The sequence below is a fragment of the Polypterus senegalus genome, chromosome 2 (assembly GCF_016835505.1).
Source record: "Polypterus senegalus isolate Bchr_013 chromosome 2, ASM1683550v1, whole genome shotgun sequence".
NCBI classification, from domain to species: domain Eukaryota; kingdom Metazoa; phylum Chordata; class Cladistia; order Polypteriformes; family Polypteridae; genus Polypterus; species Polypterus senegalus.
Window position 1 is genome coordinate 319,189,771 of NC_053155.1, and position 18,633 is coordinate 319,208,403.

The 18,633-nt window shown below is 44.5% G+C and overlaps 1 protein-coding gene across 10 annotated transcripts in view; it reads right to left on the reverse strand.

Moving 5' to 3' along the window:
* Positions 1-18,633, reverse strand: part of stxbp5l (syntaxin binding protein 5-like) — a 565,552-nt gene that overhangs the window by 180,573 nt on the left and 366,346 nt on the right. For all 10 annotated transcript variants that reach the window (XM_039745949.1, XM_039745947.1, XM_039745945.1 and 7 more), the window contains exons 12-13: positions 18,214-18,358; positions 4,854-4,921 (exon numbers count right to left, since the gene is read on the reverse strand). In XM_039745949.1, the coding sequence (XP_039601883.1) occupies positions 4,854-4,921; positions 18,214-18,358 (213 nt within the window). The remainder of the gene's footprint in view (positions 1-4,853; positions 4,922-18,213; positions 18,359-18,633) is intronic.

Genomic DNA, 18,633 nt, shown 5'->3' on the forward strand with positions numbered 1-18,633 from the left:
TATAGTGCCTTTCTACCAGGATGGGAGAATTACAGACTTTTGTTAGTGTCTCGCATCATCATACTGGGCCTTTGCGGTCTACTGTCGTTCTTAGCCTGCTACCACTCTGCGTGATCAGAACCAGTACAACAACGGCCGTCGTGGGTGCACTAACACCTGGGGGAACAGGACCTGGTCATTTATCGTCCCACATGTCCTGTGTGTGAGGCACCATATCATGTCAAGATGTCATGTTAAGTTCACTTGTATGAATACGTGCGGTGCGGCGCAGGCAGCGTGCCTACGTCTCATGGGCTGTTAAACCTAAATGATGCGTGGATGCTGAATGCAGATAGATAGATAGATAATGAAAGGCACTATATGATAGATAGATAGATAGATAGATAGATAGATAGATAGATAGATAGATAGATAGATAGATAGTGTGAAAGGCACTATATAATAGATAGATAGATAGATAGATAGATAGATAGATAGATAGATAGATAGTGTGAAAGGCACTATATAATAGATAGATAGATAGATAGATAGATAGATAGATAGATAGATAGATAGATAGAGTGAAAGGCACTATATGACAGATAGATAGATAACTAGCCAATGGCATGTCTGTACTCTCCCACGTGTATTTTAGACTTAACGCGACCTCTCCAAGTTGACCATATAAAGTGATGTCCCCACCTCACGTGACGTTCATGCACTGCTGAATCTAAACTCTGCCCAGGACGATCTCCTCTTTTGACGTTGTGTTAATTCTCAATAAGTTTTCTATGACTGTACACATTGGATTTTGTTACATTTCCTTCTACTTATGTTATTCTTTTAATACTTTAATTGTAAATTTTTATATTTTTTGTTTTTGTATCCTCAGTGCTTATAGTAATAAAGTTTTTCCAGGTCAGCTGGTGTAGGGGGGCTTGCCAGTGTCTTTCTTACAGGGTTTTAATGCCCCAATAGTGTGAACGTCACAGTGACTGAGTACTCAGGAGTTTTAACTAAGTGTGTCTCGGTTCTTCTCGGGACATGTCAAGCTGTGTGTGTGTGTTTCATAAGGATCACGAGGATGACGATTTCCAAGATGGATGTCTGTGATTGTTAAGGCACTGACCTCCATGGGGGCCCTTCCTCTGCTTCTGTCAGTTTCAGTTATGGATCTGACCCCACTGATCATTCAGAGGGTCTCTAGATGTTGCACGTCTCTTTTTGGACTCTTGTAACTGAGTCTACCTACGGGCCAGTGAGAGTTCATTCTTACTGATAACTGTGATTTTCTCTAGTGGATTATAAATTGATCGTATCGGATGACTTGTTAACTGTCAGCGTTGGCCTTTCCCACTCTTTTTAATGAAAGCCCTCTTGATCTACTTTAGCACAAGGACAAGAATCGATAAGAAAACCCGCATATAACGGAGCATAGCAGAGTCCTGACTCCAATGGTCCTGTTTATCATGAGACATGAGATATGCAACTAATCAGGCAGCTCTGTAACTGACAGGCGTATTTAAGACGTAACCAGCGTTGGTACGTCAGACACATCATTCCATGTACCGAATGGCTCCACAGACGTCTCAAACAAAGGGATTCTTCTTCCAATCCTGGACGGGCTTCATGATTTTCCTTTGAGATGGTCCTGTTCAGGGATTAGGGTGTGACAGCCTTTATGTCCCGGTGATATCTGAGAACACGGTGAAAGTTTGTCTATAATACTCTCTGAGACTTTCAGGTGTGGGTTACACCCGGGACCCCCCATGTATTTCTCATGAGTCCCAATGTGGAGTATCGAGGAGTGACATGTTCTGCAGGTGTCACACGTCATCAGTGTCTGTGTGAATAAAGTGTGTGAGTGTGAGGGTCCTTATGTGTGTGTGTGATGTTTGGGAAGAGAGTAGACCAATCCAATCGCAAGCTTCCACTCATCCCACGATGACACACATGCCGATAGTAAAAACGGGTTTCAGGGTCGAGCTTCCGAAAAATTCTGCATGAGGTAACAGCGCGACCAACTTAGACCGAAGAGTTTACATTTCTGGATTCTTTTTTGAATTTGACGTTACATGGTGGGTGAGGATTCGCTTGATTACCAAAAAATCTAAAGTATAAGGGCAGACCGAGGAGCGCGTGTTCGTGTAAAGTGACGTGCAGCACAGATTTTTACCAATTGATTTGCAAAGGGAAGGGAACTCAAAAGAAGAAAATGGCCACTCTTCAAAAAAATTGATAAAAATAAATTCCCACCACTACGGGAGTGTGAGATGAAGCAATAAAACTAAGTATGAACATCCATAGATGAGAATGTCTATCCATAGATTCAGAACAGGACAGGGGATAAGCTCGACCTTTAGGTAAAGAAATGGCAGGAAATAAATCAAGTCAAGTCAAGTTGGGGAGCCTGCACTGGTACAGAGCGTTGCTGCACCCACTACACGACGAAACCCCCCAGGCAGACACGCGGTCCAGTCCCACCCTCCAGAAATGACCCTCCATCTGCCGCAGCCAGGTGTTATGTGGCCTGGTCCAACAATGAGGATTTTATGAGCCGGATCACCCTCGGAGAAACGTGCCACATGGCCACAGTGACGTAACTGACACTCCCTCACAGTGCAGGTCATGTGCCTCATTCGGGACTCCATGAGCGACACAAAGTCAAATCAGGGGTACCCAAGGATTTTCTGGAAAGACACAGGAGTCCAGTCTTCGTCTCAGGTCACTGGATAGCATCCATGTCTCACAACCATATAGCAAGACAGGAAGCGCCAGGATTCTAAAGACTTGGACGTTCGTCCTTTAGCAGATATCGGGAGCGCCACACACCCCTTTCCAGGGACCTCATGACCCCCCCCATGCTCTCCTAATCTGTCTACAGACTTTATAGGAAGAGTCACCAGAGTCACATGAATGGTAAGTAAACCTCTCAATGACGAGGTGACACTCTCTCTGCAGACAGACCCCCTGCTGATGGCCGTGCCCAAGAGGTCATTAAAGGCCTGGCTGTTTGGTTTTTATTCAGGACCCTCACAGGCCCAGACACTCTGACTCCTCACTCAGTCTCTTGAACTCCCCAATCAGAGCCTCCATTGACTCCATGAAGATCACAGCATCGTCAGCAAAGTCAAGATCAGTGAATCTCTCTTCACCAACAGATGCCCCCCAGCTGCTGGACCCCATGACTCTGCCCAACACCCAGTCCATACAAACATTGAACAGAGTAGCTGACGGACCCCCAGAATCAACTGGAAAAAACACAGAGGGTCCGTCTCCACTCTGCACAGCACTCACGGTACCAGCGTACAGGCCGGCCATGATATCCAGCAACCTCGAGGGGATCCCGCGAACCATCAGGATGTCCCACAGGGCAGCTCCATCAACTGAGTCCAACACTTTATGAAAATCGACAAAGGCTGCAAAGAAACTCTGCAGATATTCACGTTTGCGCTCCATGAGAACCCTCAGTGCCAGGATGCGGTCGATTCCGCCTAAGAAGTCTACCATCAAAATGCAGTGGTACCTTGAGATACGAGTGCCCCAGCGTACGAGATTTTTGAGATGCCAGCCGTCACTAGGTCGATTTTTTGCCTTGAGTTACGAGCCAAAATTCAAAATATGAGCCATCAAAGAGCTAAACTGGAACTGACGACAGAGGACTTGACGGAATTACAGACGTGGCAACATACGGAGGTTCTGCAGGAGAGCGGTATCGTGAGGAGGTTACCTCATCAAGTGACATAAAGGAAGTGTTTGCAATGTGGGCAAAAGTTTCGAACTTTAAAGTAAAGAAACACCCTGAAAAAAGTTATTCCACTTATGCAACGCGAACACGGCGTCCATAACAAAATAATAAAATCTGTGATGCACAAAACCATAATTGGACTAAAATTATCCGTATGAAAAAGTCAAAATACGACGCCAACGTGAAATGACAGCAAAAGCGATCCTCCGAATCCGTTTCTTCGTTCATTTTAATGTTTGTTTTCTCGACCCTCTTACCTCCGCGTTCGTTTTTTGTTTTATTCTCTTCAATTTTATGCAACGGCTGACTCTTACGTTTCTGGTTTTTGTCCCACCGTGCATTCAGAAATGACGCCGAGGAGACTACAACTCGGACCCCTTTTGTGGTCGATTTGTTTTGCATCGGACACAACTGTAACCATCGCATGGCGCTTGGTGTTCACACAACTAGGAATTCACAGGCTTCTTACTGAACGTCACCCGTCAGACATGCTTAACACTTCCAGGGCGGATGTGGATTTTTGTCGAAATTCAGGGGTAGAGGATGGTAATCAGCTGTAAGTTGTGACAAAACTCGCCATTATGTATTTAAAGTTAGCTTTATTCATTTGACCGAGATTTCCTGCACATGGATGAGTAGCGAAGAGCAAACGACCCCTCAAATGGCATCGACATCTGGTGAAATACCAAAGCAATGGCGCAAAACGAAATGCTCTGTGGATGACGTTGAGTGTATCGTGTCACTGAGTCGGACTTTTGATGATGTAAGAGATCTGGAGATCGAAAACGAAAGTGAGGGGCCACTGAGCTGATCGTGGTGCTGAACATGTCCGTGTAGCTAATGCCACCGTACGCCAACGTTCACCTGGGAGGACCACCACTTACGATGACAAGAGGTACAAACCAGATTGCGTCACACTGTGACTGCTACTGCTGTGTGTATTCCTGCTGGTCGTCGAGTTGCTCCTGCCAGAGACCCCAAACGGGCACCTACAGCAGCCACGGCGTACGGCAAAAGACCTTTTGTGCTGATTTATGTGTGAAACCATCGCTTTGTGTGCTTTTCAGAAAACTGCAAAAAATCTTCAGCCCTCAAAGAGTTAAAAAAACCAAAATGGAATACTTGCCCCGTGATTATGATTTCAGAATACGTCTGGGATCCAAGCGTCCAAGTGCCACCACTCACCGGCCATTCCTGAAAAGAAACGAAAGAGTGAGCATCTCATCCCCTTTGGCAGCAGGCCGTCTGTCCCACAGGCTGGACTTGGGGGTCTCCTCACGTCTGCTGGTCTCAGGTCCCTGAAACACTGACAAGCCGATTTAAGGAGTGCACTCACCTGTGACATTTATGGAACGTCACCCGAGGGAATTGTCCGCATCTCCGGTCATGACGTTAAAAACCACGAGCTGGAAATGGGATGAAACGTCTATGGAACTGGAGAGCAGTCAAGGTGGTGGAGAGCTGTAGGTACAACCACGGGACCCTCAGGTCACATCACCATTTGGGACAGGGGCCGGATGTGCAATGTGTAGTTTGCCAAGCAGTGTGGGTGTGTGTGTGTGTGTTGTGTCCGTGTTACTGTGGCTTATCCTCATCCCCTCAGAGCCTGAGGTGTTGTCAGTTTAGCTTTTGGGGGCTCTGATTGTGTAAATACATCTCATGATGCGCCTGGCCACATCTTCAGTGATGTTCTTGGATTCTTCAAGTATTTCAGGTCTTTCAAGATCCCCCCCAGTTGAGCCAACTGAATATGATCAGGCCTCAGCCGGTGACCAGAAAGCCAACAGGCTACGTCACCACCCATGTCTCTCCTCTCGGGGGGCATTCTCTGCCACTTTGATGATGTTGCTGATGATTCTCCTCCTCCTCTATGTCCATGCCCAATAACCTAAGAGTTCTGACCAAACATTACAACAATCTGGACCAGAACAGGCCATTCAGCCCAACAAAGCTCACCAGTTCTATCCACTTATTTCTTCCAAAAAAAAATCAAGCGCAGAGACACCCTCCATGAACCTCATTCTGTGCCCAAGGTTCACCCTGCAAACAAAGAAACGACAGCACAAGAATGGCTTGGGGGACAACACTGAGGATGTCATTGAATGGCCCAGCCAGATGATACATTTGTCTGTCCAGCAGGAAGCTCCGACTGTTGTAATGGAGGTTGGGGCTGAAGCTATTCCTGCAGAAGAGGACATTAGAACAATCTGGATGAGGACAGGCCATTCAGCCCAACAAAGCTCGCCAGTCCTGTCCATTTTTTTCTTCCACAAAAACATCAAGTTGAATTTTGAAAGTCCCTAAAGTCTTACTGTCCACCACACTACTTGGTCGCTTATTCCAGGTGTCTGTGGTTCTTTATGTAACTCATTTTAATGTCACCGTCTCGATCCACTGGACTTATGCCCTTCATCATTTTAAACACTCCAGTCAGGTCTCCTCTTCATCACTCTAAAGGCTCAGCTCTTGTCATCTTTCCTCCTAACTCATCCCCTGTAGCCCTGAATCAGCCTCGTTGCTCTTCTCTGGACCTTCTCTAGTGCTGCTATGTCCTTTAGGGAGACCCAAACTGCCCCCAGTACTCCAGACAAGGCCTCACCAGTGTGTTATAAAGGTTGATCAGGACCTCCTGTGACTTGTACTGCACACATCAAGACGCTATATAACCTGACATTCTGTTAGCCTTCTTAATGGCTTCTGAACACTGTCTGGAAGTCAATAGTCCACTACGACTCCTAACTCCTTCTCATAAGGTGGACTCTCAATGTTCAGACCGCCCATTGTGTATTCAAACCTCACATTTTTACTTCCTATGTGTAATTCTTTACATTTACTGACATTAATTTTCATCGTCCACAAATCTGCCCAAGCCTGTCTGCTGTCCAAGTCCTTCTGTGATGATATAACGGATTCCAAATTATCTGCTAATCCACTAATCTTGGTATCATCTGCAAACTTCACTCGCTTGTTCTTTATATTACTATCTAAATAATATCTAGATATTAAAACTAGCAGTGGCCCTAGCACTGCCCCCTGCTGGTCACTACTGTTAATGTCAGCCAATTCTGATTGAGTTCCTCATACCCATCACCCTCTGTTTCCTGTGTCTGAGCCAATTCTGCACTCATCAACAAACAACACCCTGACCTGCCACTTCTTTAAGTTTGATGCCCACCTCTCATGTGGCACCTCATCAAATGCTTTCTGAAGTCCACATCAATAACATCATCTGTTCCACTCTGGTCGTATCTTTTTGTTGTTTCCTCATAGACTTCCAGCCTGTTAGTAAAACACGACCTCCCTCTTCTGACCCCACGCTGACTGTCCTGTCCTTGCCAGGTGTTGCTCAATCTTCTCCATAATAATTCCTTCCATTCATTTTCCTGTGATGCATGTTAAGCTTACTGGCCTCTAGCTGTTTGCTTCTGCCTGGTCATATGAGGTGATGATATTTGCCATTTTCCATTCGTTCAGAATCTCTCCAGTGCGCAGTGACTTCCTAAAATGATACGTCACGGGTTTCTGTCTGTACTCACTGACCTCCTTAAGAACACTGTGGTAAATCTTATCTGATCGTGATGATTTGATTTCCGTCTTTTTAATCTCAGCAGCTCTTCTCTCTCTACAATTTCCAAATCCCTCAGTACCTCCTTAGTAGTCCCTGTTACCACTCTGAGGATGTCCACTTCCTCACTTGTGAACACTTTAGACAAATGTGAGTTTAGAGCATTTGCTGCCTCTCATGTGGCACCCTGGCATCTCATCTCTACTGGTAGGCGCCCTGCTCTCCAACTTTCTTGTCTACCATCACTGACCAGTCCTTCATGTTTGGTGAGTTTTCTCTTGAAAGCTTCATGTATACGATCTTCCAAAGGGACCGTCGGCTCCAGTGGCTTCTAAGCTGAGGACAACATCTGGCTCAGAGTTAGTGACTGCAATATCCTGGGGGGGACGTCAGCTGTCTCTCCAGGTCCACCATCATCTGCCAGTCTCTGATTCCTGAAGATCTTTTCCCTTGGGAGGGTTACAACTGCTCACCAGCTTTAATGAAGGTGACGTTTAGAAGGCAACACCTATTTGCTTCATTTAATGCCCTTGCCGATGGCTTCTGCTATAACCTTGAAGCCTCCGGGATTGTCCCTCTCCTATGTTTTAGCACTGGAATTCCTGAAGCCTATGAAAACCTTTGTGATGCCGAGCCACCATAAATTCCTTCACACCTCCTTTGTTTTGCAAATATGTCACTCAGCACTGGCAGCAGGCGGCCTGCAATCCCATCATCCACCGAGGCGGCTCAAGTCGGACACAAAATTCTCAGAACTCTGGCTGTGAGGTGTCTGGAATTAAATAGAAAAATAATATCTCGTCATTTGGAATACGTCCGTGTCATGTGTGTTCTGTGTCTACAAAGATCAGTGTAAATGTAGGATGTCAGGAAATGCGAGGCAAGAAATGTCGAACACATCACTAATACAGAAATTGTTATAGTAATAATTGGCAAAATGCTAAGGTGAAGTGTGTAAAGTGTGAAGACTGAAGTCCAAATATCAAATAAACCCTTTCACAAAACGAAACCAGTGCGCTTTAATTCAAGAAAATAGCCGAAGAAAACAGAAATTATTCAGTTTGCATGTTGCTGTCGATGTATAAAAACCGAAGCCCAAATATCAATCGACAAAAAGAAGACTGGTGCAGAGGAAAAGAAAAGCTGCTGTCTCGTAATCAAGAGGTTGCGGGTTTGTGCCCGGGTTCTCCCCGCATTTTAAATAGTGAGCTGATCTTAATGTTACTGCGAATCACAGACTAAAAACACACATTTGATTTGAGTCCGTACCGGCCAGTGTCCATTTACGGTACTTGTTAAACTGTCTTTAGTGTCTTTTTCTTTGATTCGGTTTTATTCTCTCAGTCACATTCATGCCCCCCCCGATCTGACACTACTGTTAGTTTTCAAATAAAGACGTGGGATAACAACACAAGTGCGCTATTCCACATCTTTATTTGAAAAACAGGCAGTGTCAGATCGGGGTGAGCGTGAACGTGACCGAGAGAATACAACTGAATGAAATTACAAAAACGCCAGCTTTTACAAGTACCATAAATTTACACCGGCCGTTATATGTTTTTATTATATAACCAGTAATGGTGCACTGCTATAATGATGACGTGCAGTGACTTATAGTTTTCATTCTCTTGCTCTGTACGTTTATCATTCGTTTGCTCAGAGGTTGATGTGCTTGTTGCTTTCTGAGCTGGTCTTCTTTCCTCCACCCTAGCAGCCTGCTTCTTCTCTTCTCTAATCGCATTAAAACTAATTAAGTCAGCATTTGCATTGCAATTATTTAGTACATTTTCTTTAAATTTTCACTTAAGTTTTCAATCTGCTCTCAAGAATGAGTTCAGATATGAAGAGGTAGGGGAAGTGACGGCGAAGGTGGTAGGGATGAGAACGGTGCCCGTACACATCCACTGCACGCCCGCCCTGCTGCCCGCTACTTAGAGTTGATTCTTCTTCTTCTTCTTCTTCTTCTTCTTCTTCTTTCCCATTAGGGGTCACCACAGTGGATCATCTTCTTCCATATCATCCTGTCCTCTGCATCTTGTTCTGTCACCCCCATCACCTGTCATGTCCTCTCTCACCACATCCATAAACCTTCTCTTAGACCTTCTTCTTCTCCTTTTGCCTGGCAGCTCTATCCTTAGCATCCTTCTCCCAATATACCCCTCATCTCTCCTCTGCACATGTCCAAACCAACACAATCTCTCCTCTCTGACTTTGTCTACCAACCGTCCCACATGAGCTGACCCTCTAATGTCCTCATTTCTAATCCTGTCTATCCTCATCGCACCATCTTTAACTCTGCCACCTCCAGCTCTGTCTCCTGTGCCACCTTCTCCAGCCCATTTAACACAGCTGGTCTCACTACCGTCCTGTAGACCTTCCCTGTCACTCTTGCTGATACCCAAATCATTCCTGACACTCTTCTCCACCCACTCCATCCTGCCTGCACTCTCTTCTTCTCCTCTCTTCCACACTCCCCATTACTCTGTACTGTCGATCCCAAGTATTTAAACTCATCCACCTTCGCCAACTCGACTCCCCTCATCCTCACCATTCATCTTACCTCCCTCTCATTCACACACATGTATTCTGTCCTGGTGGTCCTACTGACCTTCATTTCTCTCCTCTCTAGAGCATGTATCCACCTCTCCAGGGTTGATTCTACAATAAAATAAAATAAAAATAAAAGGAGAAATAAAAATCGTCACGCCGCAAGCGGATAGTAGAGGTCACATAGTATTTGTGTACCAAATTTCAGGTCAAACGGTTTGCGAGCATCAGGTGATATAAAATCCTGGACAACGGACAGCCACAGTAACGTATAACAATAATAGCAGCTCTCTACTCAAAATGGTTAATGCAGGGAGAACCCGGGATCAGACTTCTTGATTATATGGCAGCAGCGAAGTGGACATCTCTACTTCATATCGATGGATATTTGGACTTGCCAGCAACACAAACTGAATCATTTCTTTTTTCATCGGTTATATCCGTGACTTAAAAACGCGCTTGTTTTGTTATACCATTTCTGAAAGGGTTTATTTGATATTTGGACTTCACCCATTATAAACTTCATGTCAAAATTTTGACATTAGTACAAGGACATAGAAAAAAAGTTTGTGTTTTAGTTATGTGTCCGACATTTCTCGCATTTCCTGTCATCCTATACTTACACTGACTATTGCAGACACGGAACACACATGACAGGTATGGATTTCAAATAACGAGAAATGGCCGAGGTCCGGCTTACTTTTCTGAACTTATCATGACTTACAAACCAGAGAGCACATGTTAAGATCTCAAGAGGCCGGTCTGCTTAGTATTCCAAGGGAGATTGAGCTTTTATTTACAAGGAGTCCCTAAACTGTGGGGTGGTCTGCCTGCTACTATAAGAGATGCCCCTTCGGTCTCAGCTTTGAAGACTCACGACTTCAGTTTAGCACACCCTGACTAGAGCTGCTGATTTACTGTACAGACTGCGTCTCTGTTGTTAGTCATTAGCACTAAAACACAAGTAACATGAGAGTTAGAATTTGTTACTAACCCTCACCTATTCTGTTTCTCTTCTCGGTACTCAAATGTGGCATTTGGTACCCACCGATGCCCCTTCAGTCTCAGCTTTCAAATCCTGGCTGAAGACTCACAACTTCAGTTTAGCACACCCTGACTAGAGCTGCTGATCAACTGTACAGACTGCATCTCTGTTGTCAGTCATTAGCACTAAAACATAAGTAACATGATAGTTGTAATTTGTTATTAACCCTCACCTATTCTGTTTCTCTTCTCGGTACTCAAATGTGCCACTTGGTGCCACGGCCTACCTGCCTGCCTAAGGTAAAGTCATCTCTGATGGAGGATCGCAGGAATCATCGGGTTAGAGGGGTCCTGTCATCGGATTGGCTGACTCAGCAGTGGAATGGCTAATAGGGGCAGGCAGCTTGATGGCTGAGGTCTCCAGGACTCTGAACAAATCCAAATCATATTATGGGATATCATCTACTGTTGAACTCTGCTCTATACTTTTTACTTGTGTTCTGTTCTGTGTGTTGTATTGCATCGACCCCCTTTTTTAAAATGTGAAATTTTGCATACAAGTTGATAAATATTTTGTATGTTTTTATTTGTAAATTAGGCAAAACAATGTAATATTAGAATTTCAATAGTGAGAAGCATTCATGTTTAATTAACCACATCCTTGACTAAGTCAGGATAGTGAATTTTCCGACAGGATTGGAGGAAGTGCCTCAAACCAGTTTGGCCAGTGATTCTCTGCAGGACCCTCTCAGTCAACCCCCACAGGAAAGCCAGACTGCCCAGCTGGCAAGCTTCACCTTAACAAATGGTTTTGGGGGTGGCAGGTGTGAAGCTATTCTGTGTCCCATTGGTTTGAAGTATGGCTGTTTGGAATTGGCTTGTATCAGAAGCCTTTGAGTACCATGACGTCCTATTGGCTGTAGAGGCTGGACAGTAAAATGTATAAATTTGCCAGTTTTACCTCACTCTCTCTCTCTCTTTCACCAACTGATGAAGGAGCTTCTCACACACCATGAACTGAAAAGGACAACACAATGAAGAGCACAGCTCGGCAGCCATATTGAGACAGGCATGCGGCTTGTTCTGAAGAGAGCGGAGCACAAATGATGAGTTAACTGGAGACATTTTAAGTAACTAACAAGCCAGTGTGGTGCCTGAAACTACACCTCAGCATTCATCAGGATGTATGGTTGCCAGTTTTCACTAGTACTTTGCATATTATTATTACTTATGGATATTATCAATAATACATTATTTAAAGTGTAACTTAACTTCTGCTGTCTTTTGGTACACCTAACTACCTGGGGTTATAAAGGTAGAAGGGCAGGTGGGGAGAAGTTATAAAGTACAGTACCTTAGAAACAGTGGTGAGTCTGTAAGATCTGAGGCATTCTGACAAAGGCTACCGGGGAGTGTAAAGTAACAAAAAGGGGCTAATGTTGCCATATGTGGCGTAATTTCACTATTTGTAGTGGTGTATTGACAGCAAAAAATATAGGAATAAATTTTATTATGGTTTCAAAAAGTTAGGGGCGATTAAAACTGTTATGAAAACTCGGGTCGCCAATACTTAAAGGTTGAGAAATACTGGGCTACACATTAATAATACAAAAGGGGAAAGTCGAGGAATAGAGAACTCAAAGTACATCCAAAGACAAAGTACATCCAACTGCATGCCCAGCCTGCCTGGAATGGGCTCTCTCTTTGAACTGCCTTTCCCAAGGTTTCCTCCATTTTTTTCCCTACTGGGGTTTTTTTTTTGGCAATTTGTCCTGGTCTTCTTAGCGAGTGTGAAAGATCAGCCTCAACCCAGACAGACACGCGACTCCCAATGTCCAGAACACACGCGCTTTTAATTTTCTTCTTTGCTTTACAGCACCACACACCACACAAATCACCAACAGTGCTCACTCCTTTCTTCTTTTCCTCTCTTGTCCTTTCTTCTCCGCCACCTCCACTCCTCTCCTGCGAGCTCCGTCCTCTGCCTCCCACTCGAATGGAGTGAGGTGGTCCCTTTATGTGCTCCAGGTGCTCCTGGCACTTTTCCTGCAACACTTACTGGTGTGGAGGAAGTTCTTTATGGGTACCTGGAAGCACTTCTGGTGCGTCCTGGTTTCTCTTCTGGCAGCACTTCCTGGTGTGGTGGAATTGCTGCAGTCCAAGGCTGCGAAATGTCCAAGCGCCCCTGGCCATGGTCCCCAACAAGATTGAGCTTCCAAGCTCCAGTCCCATGGCCCCGATGCAAACCAGGGGCTGCCTTCTCGTGTCCCGGGAAGGTATTGCCTCTCTCCCGGTCCTTCCGCTCTCTAGGCATCCCTGTGGGACAAGGTCCCCAGTCGACTGCCACGAGAGTCAAGGCTGGGGGCTGCTAAAGGCAGGGTCTGTGAAAACCATTGTGGCACCCCTTGGGTGATTTTGGGTTACACAAAAATAGATTGTATTGTATTGTATTGTAAGGTATTGTATTATATTGTATTGTACTGTATGTATTGTATTGTATTGTATTGTATTGTATTGTATTGTACTGTACTGTATTGTATTTTGTATTGTACTGTACTGTATTGTATTGTATTATATTGTACTGTACTATAATTGTACTTATTGTATTGTACTGTATTGTATTGTATTGTACTGTATTTTTGTACTGTACTGTATTGTATTGTATTGTACTGTATTGTATTGTATTATTTGTATTGTATTGTATTGACTCTTTACAATTCCAGAAACCTCACACCCAGACACATAGACTTGAGCTGGGAGAACTTTGTGTCCCACTTCAGCTGCCTCGGTGGGGCAATGGACTACCAGGCTGCCTGCTGCCAGTGCCACAGTGACACATTGGCAAAACAAAGATGCTGATAAGAAGGTGCGATCGAATATAAGGTGGCCTGGCATTACAAATATTTTTGTAGGGATTCTACAATAGAGTTAACTACTCAAAATATGTTCCAAGGCTGCAGGTTTAGAGCATAGTGAACAAGTTGCCTTCTCTCCTGTGCCCCATATGAGGAGGTCAGATGGACTGGAGGGCACACAATTCACTGGGCGTCTGGATGAGGAACTGAACTTGTTGAGGCTCAAGTCAACTTGATCTCCAGAGTGCTGTCCCAACCTTTCCAGGCATTTCCATCACACTCAGTTTCCTTGATGTTCAAATCTCTGTGTCTATATTTCATGGTACTATGGTGTTGTACCGTGTTAGCCGTGTTACCATGAATGTAGAGAAAAGCCAAGCAATATGACACCTTTTATTGGCTAACTAAAAAGATTACAATATGCAAGCTTTCGAGGCAACTCAGGCCCCTTCTTCAGGCAAAGATATAATCATTAAGATCACAAATCATTAATCACAAAGCTTGCATATTGTAATCTTTTTAGTTAGCCAATAAAGGTGTCATTTTGCTTGGCTTTTCTCTATATTTCATGGGAAAGAGTAGTGGAAGCTCAGTTAAGAAAGGAGGTGATGATTAGAGAGCAGCAGGATGGTTTCATGTCAGAAAAGAGTACCACAGATGAGATGTTTGCTCTGAGCGTGTTGATGAAGAAGCTTAGAGAAGGATAGAAGGAGTTGCAATGTGTCTTTGTGGACCTGGAGAAAGAATATGGCAGGGTGGCTGAGAGGAGCTGTGGTATTGTATGAGGAAGTCGGGAGTGGCAGAGAAGTATGTAACAGTGGCACAGGATATGTGTGTGACTGTGGTGAGGTCTGTGGTAGGAGTGACGGAGGTGGGATTACATCAGAGATCGGCTCTGAGCCCTTCCTTATTGGCTGTAGTGATGGACAGGCTGAGAGACGAGATTAGACAGGAGTCCCTGTGGACTGTGATGTTTGCTGAGGACATTGTGATCATTGTGCAGTGTGGCTTTTCTTTCCCCCCACCCCCCACTCCATCCTGCCTGCACTCTCTTCTTCTCCTCTCTTCCACACTCCCCATTACTCTGTACTGTCGATCCCAAGTATTTAAACTCATCCACCTTCGCCAACTCGACTCCCCTCATCCTCACCATTCATCTTACCTCCCTCTCATTCACACACATGTATTCTGTCCTGGTGGTCCTACTGACCTTCATTTCTCTCCTCTCTAGAGCATGTATCCACCTCTCCAGGGTTGATTCTACAATAAAATAAAATAAAAATAAAAGGAGAAATAAAAATCGTCACGCCGCAAGCGGATAGTAGAGGTCACATAGTATTTGTGTACCAAATTTCAGGTCAAACGGTTTGCGAGCATCAGGTGATATAAAATCCTGGACAACGGACAGCCACAGTAACGTATAACAATAATAGCAGCTCTCTACTCAAAATGGTTAATGCAGGGAGAACCCGGGATCAGACTTCTTGATTATATGGCAGCAGAAGTGGACATCTCTACTTCATATCGATGGATATTTGGACTTGCCAGCAACACAAACTGAATCATTTCTTTTTTCATCGGTTATATCCGTGACTTAAAAACGCGCTTGTTTTGTTATACCATTTCTGAAAGGGTTTATTTGATATTTGGACTTCACCCATTATAAACTTCATGTCAAAATTTTGACATTAGTACAAGGACATAGAAAAAAAGTTTGTGTTTTAGTTATGTGTCCGACATTTCTCGCATTTCCTGTCATCCTATACTTACACTGACTATTGCAGACACGGAACACACATGACAGGTATGGATTTCAAATAACGAGAAATGGCCGAGGTCCGGTTACTTTTCTGAACTTATCATGACTTACAAACCAGAGAGCACATGTTAAGATCTCAAGAGGCCGGTCTGCTTAGTATTCCAAGGGAGATTGAGCTTTTATTTACAAGGAGTCCCTAAACTGTGGGGTGGTCTGCCTGCTACTATAAGAGATGCCCCTTCGGTCTCAGCTTTGAAGACTCACGACTTCAGTTTAGCACACCCTGACTAGAGCTGCTGATTTACTGTACAGACTGCGTCTCTGTTGTTAGTCATTAGCACTAAAACACAAGTAACATGAGAGTTAGAATTTGTTACTAACCCTCACCTATTCTGTTTCTCTTCTCGGTACTCAAATGTGGCATTTGGTACCCACCGATGCCCCTTCAGTCTCAGCTTTCAAATCCTGGCTGAAGACTCACAACTTCAGTTTAGCACACCCTGACTAGAGCTGCTGATCAACTGTACAGACTGCATCTCTGTTGTCAGTCATTAGCACTAAAACATAAGTAACATGATAGTTGTAATTTGTTATTAACCCTCACCTATTCTGTTTCTCTTCTCGGTACTCAAATGTGCCACTTGGTGCCACGCCTACCTGCCTGCCTAAGGTAAAGTCATCTCTGATGGAGGATCGCAGGAATCATCGGGTTAGAGGGGTCCTGTCATCGGATTGGCTGACTCAGCAGTGGAATGGCTAATAGGGCAGGCAGCTTGATGGCTGAGGTCTCCAGGACTCTGAACAAATCCAAATCATATTATGGGATATCATCTACTGTTGAACTCTGCTCTATACTTTTTACTTGTGTTCTGTTCTGTGTGTTGTATTGCATCGACCCCCTTTTTTAAAATGTGAAATTTTGCATACAAGTTGATAAATATTTTGTATGTTTTTATTTGTAAATTAGGCAAAACAATGTAATATTAGAATTTCAATAGTGAGAAGCATTCATGTTTAATTAACCACATCCTTGACTAAGTCAGGATAGTGAATTTTCCGACAGGATTGGAGGAAGTGCCTCAAACCAGTTTGGCCAGTGATTCTCTGCAGGACCCTCTCAGTCAACCCCCACAGGAAAGCCAGACTGCCCAGCTGGCAAGCTTCACCTTAACAAATGGTTTTGGGGGTGGCAGGTGTGAAGCTATTCTGTGTCCCATTGGTTTGAAGTATGGCTGTTTGGAATTGGCTTGTATCAGAAGCCTTTGAGTACCATGACGTCCTATTGGCTGTAGAGGCTGGACAGTAAAATGTATAAATTTGCCAGTTTTACCTCTCTCTCTCTCTTTCACCAACTGATGAAGGAGCTTCTCACACACCATGAACTGAAAAGGACAACACAATGAAGAGCACAGCTCGGCAGCCATATTGAGACAGGCATGCGGCTTGTTCTGAAGAGAGCGGAGCACAAATGATGAGTTAACTGGAGACATTTTAAGTAACTAACAAGCCAGTGTGGTGCCTGAAACTACACCTCAGCATTCATCAGGATGTATGGTTGCCAGTTTTCACTAGTACTTTGCATATTATTATTACTTATGGATATTATCAATAATACATTATTTAAAGTGTAACTTAACTTCTGCTGTCTTTTGGTACACCTAACTACCTGGGGTTATAAAGGTAGAAGGGCAGGTGGGGAGAAGTTATAAAGTACAGTACCTTAGAAACAGTGGTGAGTCTGTAAGATCTGAGGCATTCTGACAAAGGCTACCGGGGAGTGTAAAGTAACAAAAAAGGGGGCGCGAATGTTGCCATATGTGGCGTAATTTCACTATTTGTAGTGGTGTATTGACAGCAAAAAATATAGGAATAAATTTTATTATGGTTTCAAAAAAAGTTAGGAGGGGGGGGGGGCGATTAAAACTGTTATGAAAACTCGGGTCGCCAATACTTAAAGGTTGAGAAATACTGGGCTACACATTAATAATACAAAAGGGGAAAGTCGAGGAATAGAGAACTCAAAGTACATCCAAAGACAAAGTACATCCAACTGCATGCCCAGCCTGCCTGGAATGGGCTCTCTCTTTGAACTGCCTTTCCCAAGGTTTCCTCCATTTTTTTCCTGGTCTGGTATTCTGTAACCAGGACCAAATCTGTGGTAGGACCAAGGGCAGGACCCTCATTGAAAGAATCCTGGCATAGGCCTTCCTAGGAAGCCCCCTAAATTTGGAAAACCTCTCCCCACCACAACTTCCATGCAGTGTCCAGGAGGCCTGTCAGCCAGGACAGCCCATCAACATCATCAACTCCTCTAATGAGGAGTGTCTAGGCCTCCTCGGTCGGCTCCAGTGATGGGTGGTCCTGCTCCCACGCACATAATATTGCATTTTTGTCTAAAGGGTGGAGGTCATTCATTAATTCAAAAATGGAGGGGATCGAAGAGGGGGCATATAGTTTTTCACAGCACTGTATTAGCTGTTGTATTTTTTATTTTTTATAAATATGAATCCCGACATTGACCAATTAAGAAGGATGCCCCTAATGAAGTCAAAGCTGATTGGCTGTCCTGTCACAACTGAAACTCAACAACATGAGGTTGTCCATGTCAGGCCCATGAATGGCACACCTTAGCAGCGTCCTGTTAATTAAAGAGCAAACACCAACTCATCGTTAAGGTGCAGAAACGGCCGATCCATCTTTCCCCATCCCAACCCAATGCTTGTCAGCACTCACATCCCACCATCGGCTGTGCGCAATTCAAGGAAGGGGGGCTCACCTTATTGCTGTAGCCTTGCTTTTTATGCTTGGCGCCGATCGAGTAAAGAGCCGGAATGAGATCCGGACAGTCGGCGAAGTAGGCTGTGCAGGTCACTGGAGATTCATGGATATCCATAGGATACGGATTTTCAAAGATGGGGAAGCTGTGTGAGTCAGAGAGAGAGGGAAAGACAAGAGAGAGAAGATCAGACGGGGCCTCATTAGAATTCAAGAGCTGAGCTTCCAGGCTGATGGTGGACCCCACGCAGCTCCCTTCGCCGTCACATGGCCCTCATTAGCCATCGGAGTGCTGAGAGGTGAGCGTTCAATTTGAGAGGCATTTCATTAGGAATCGCCGCCCACCGCCCCCCACCCCAGCCCACCTACCTCCTGCATTAGTCATATTTCAAACGTTGGCACAGAAGAAACCAAGGCGCCC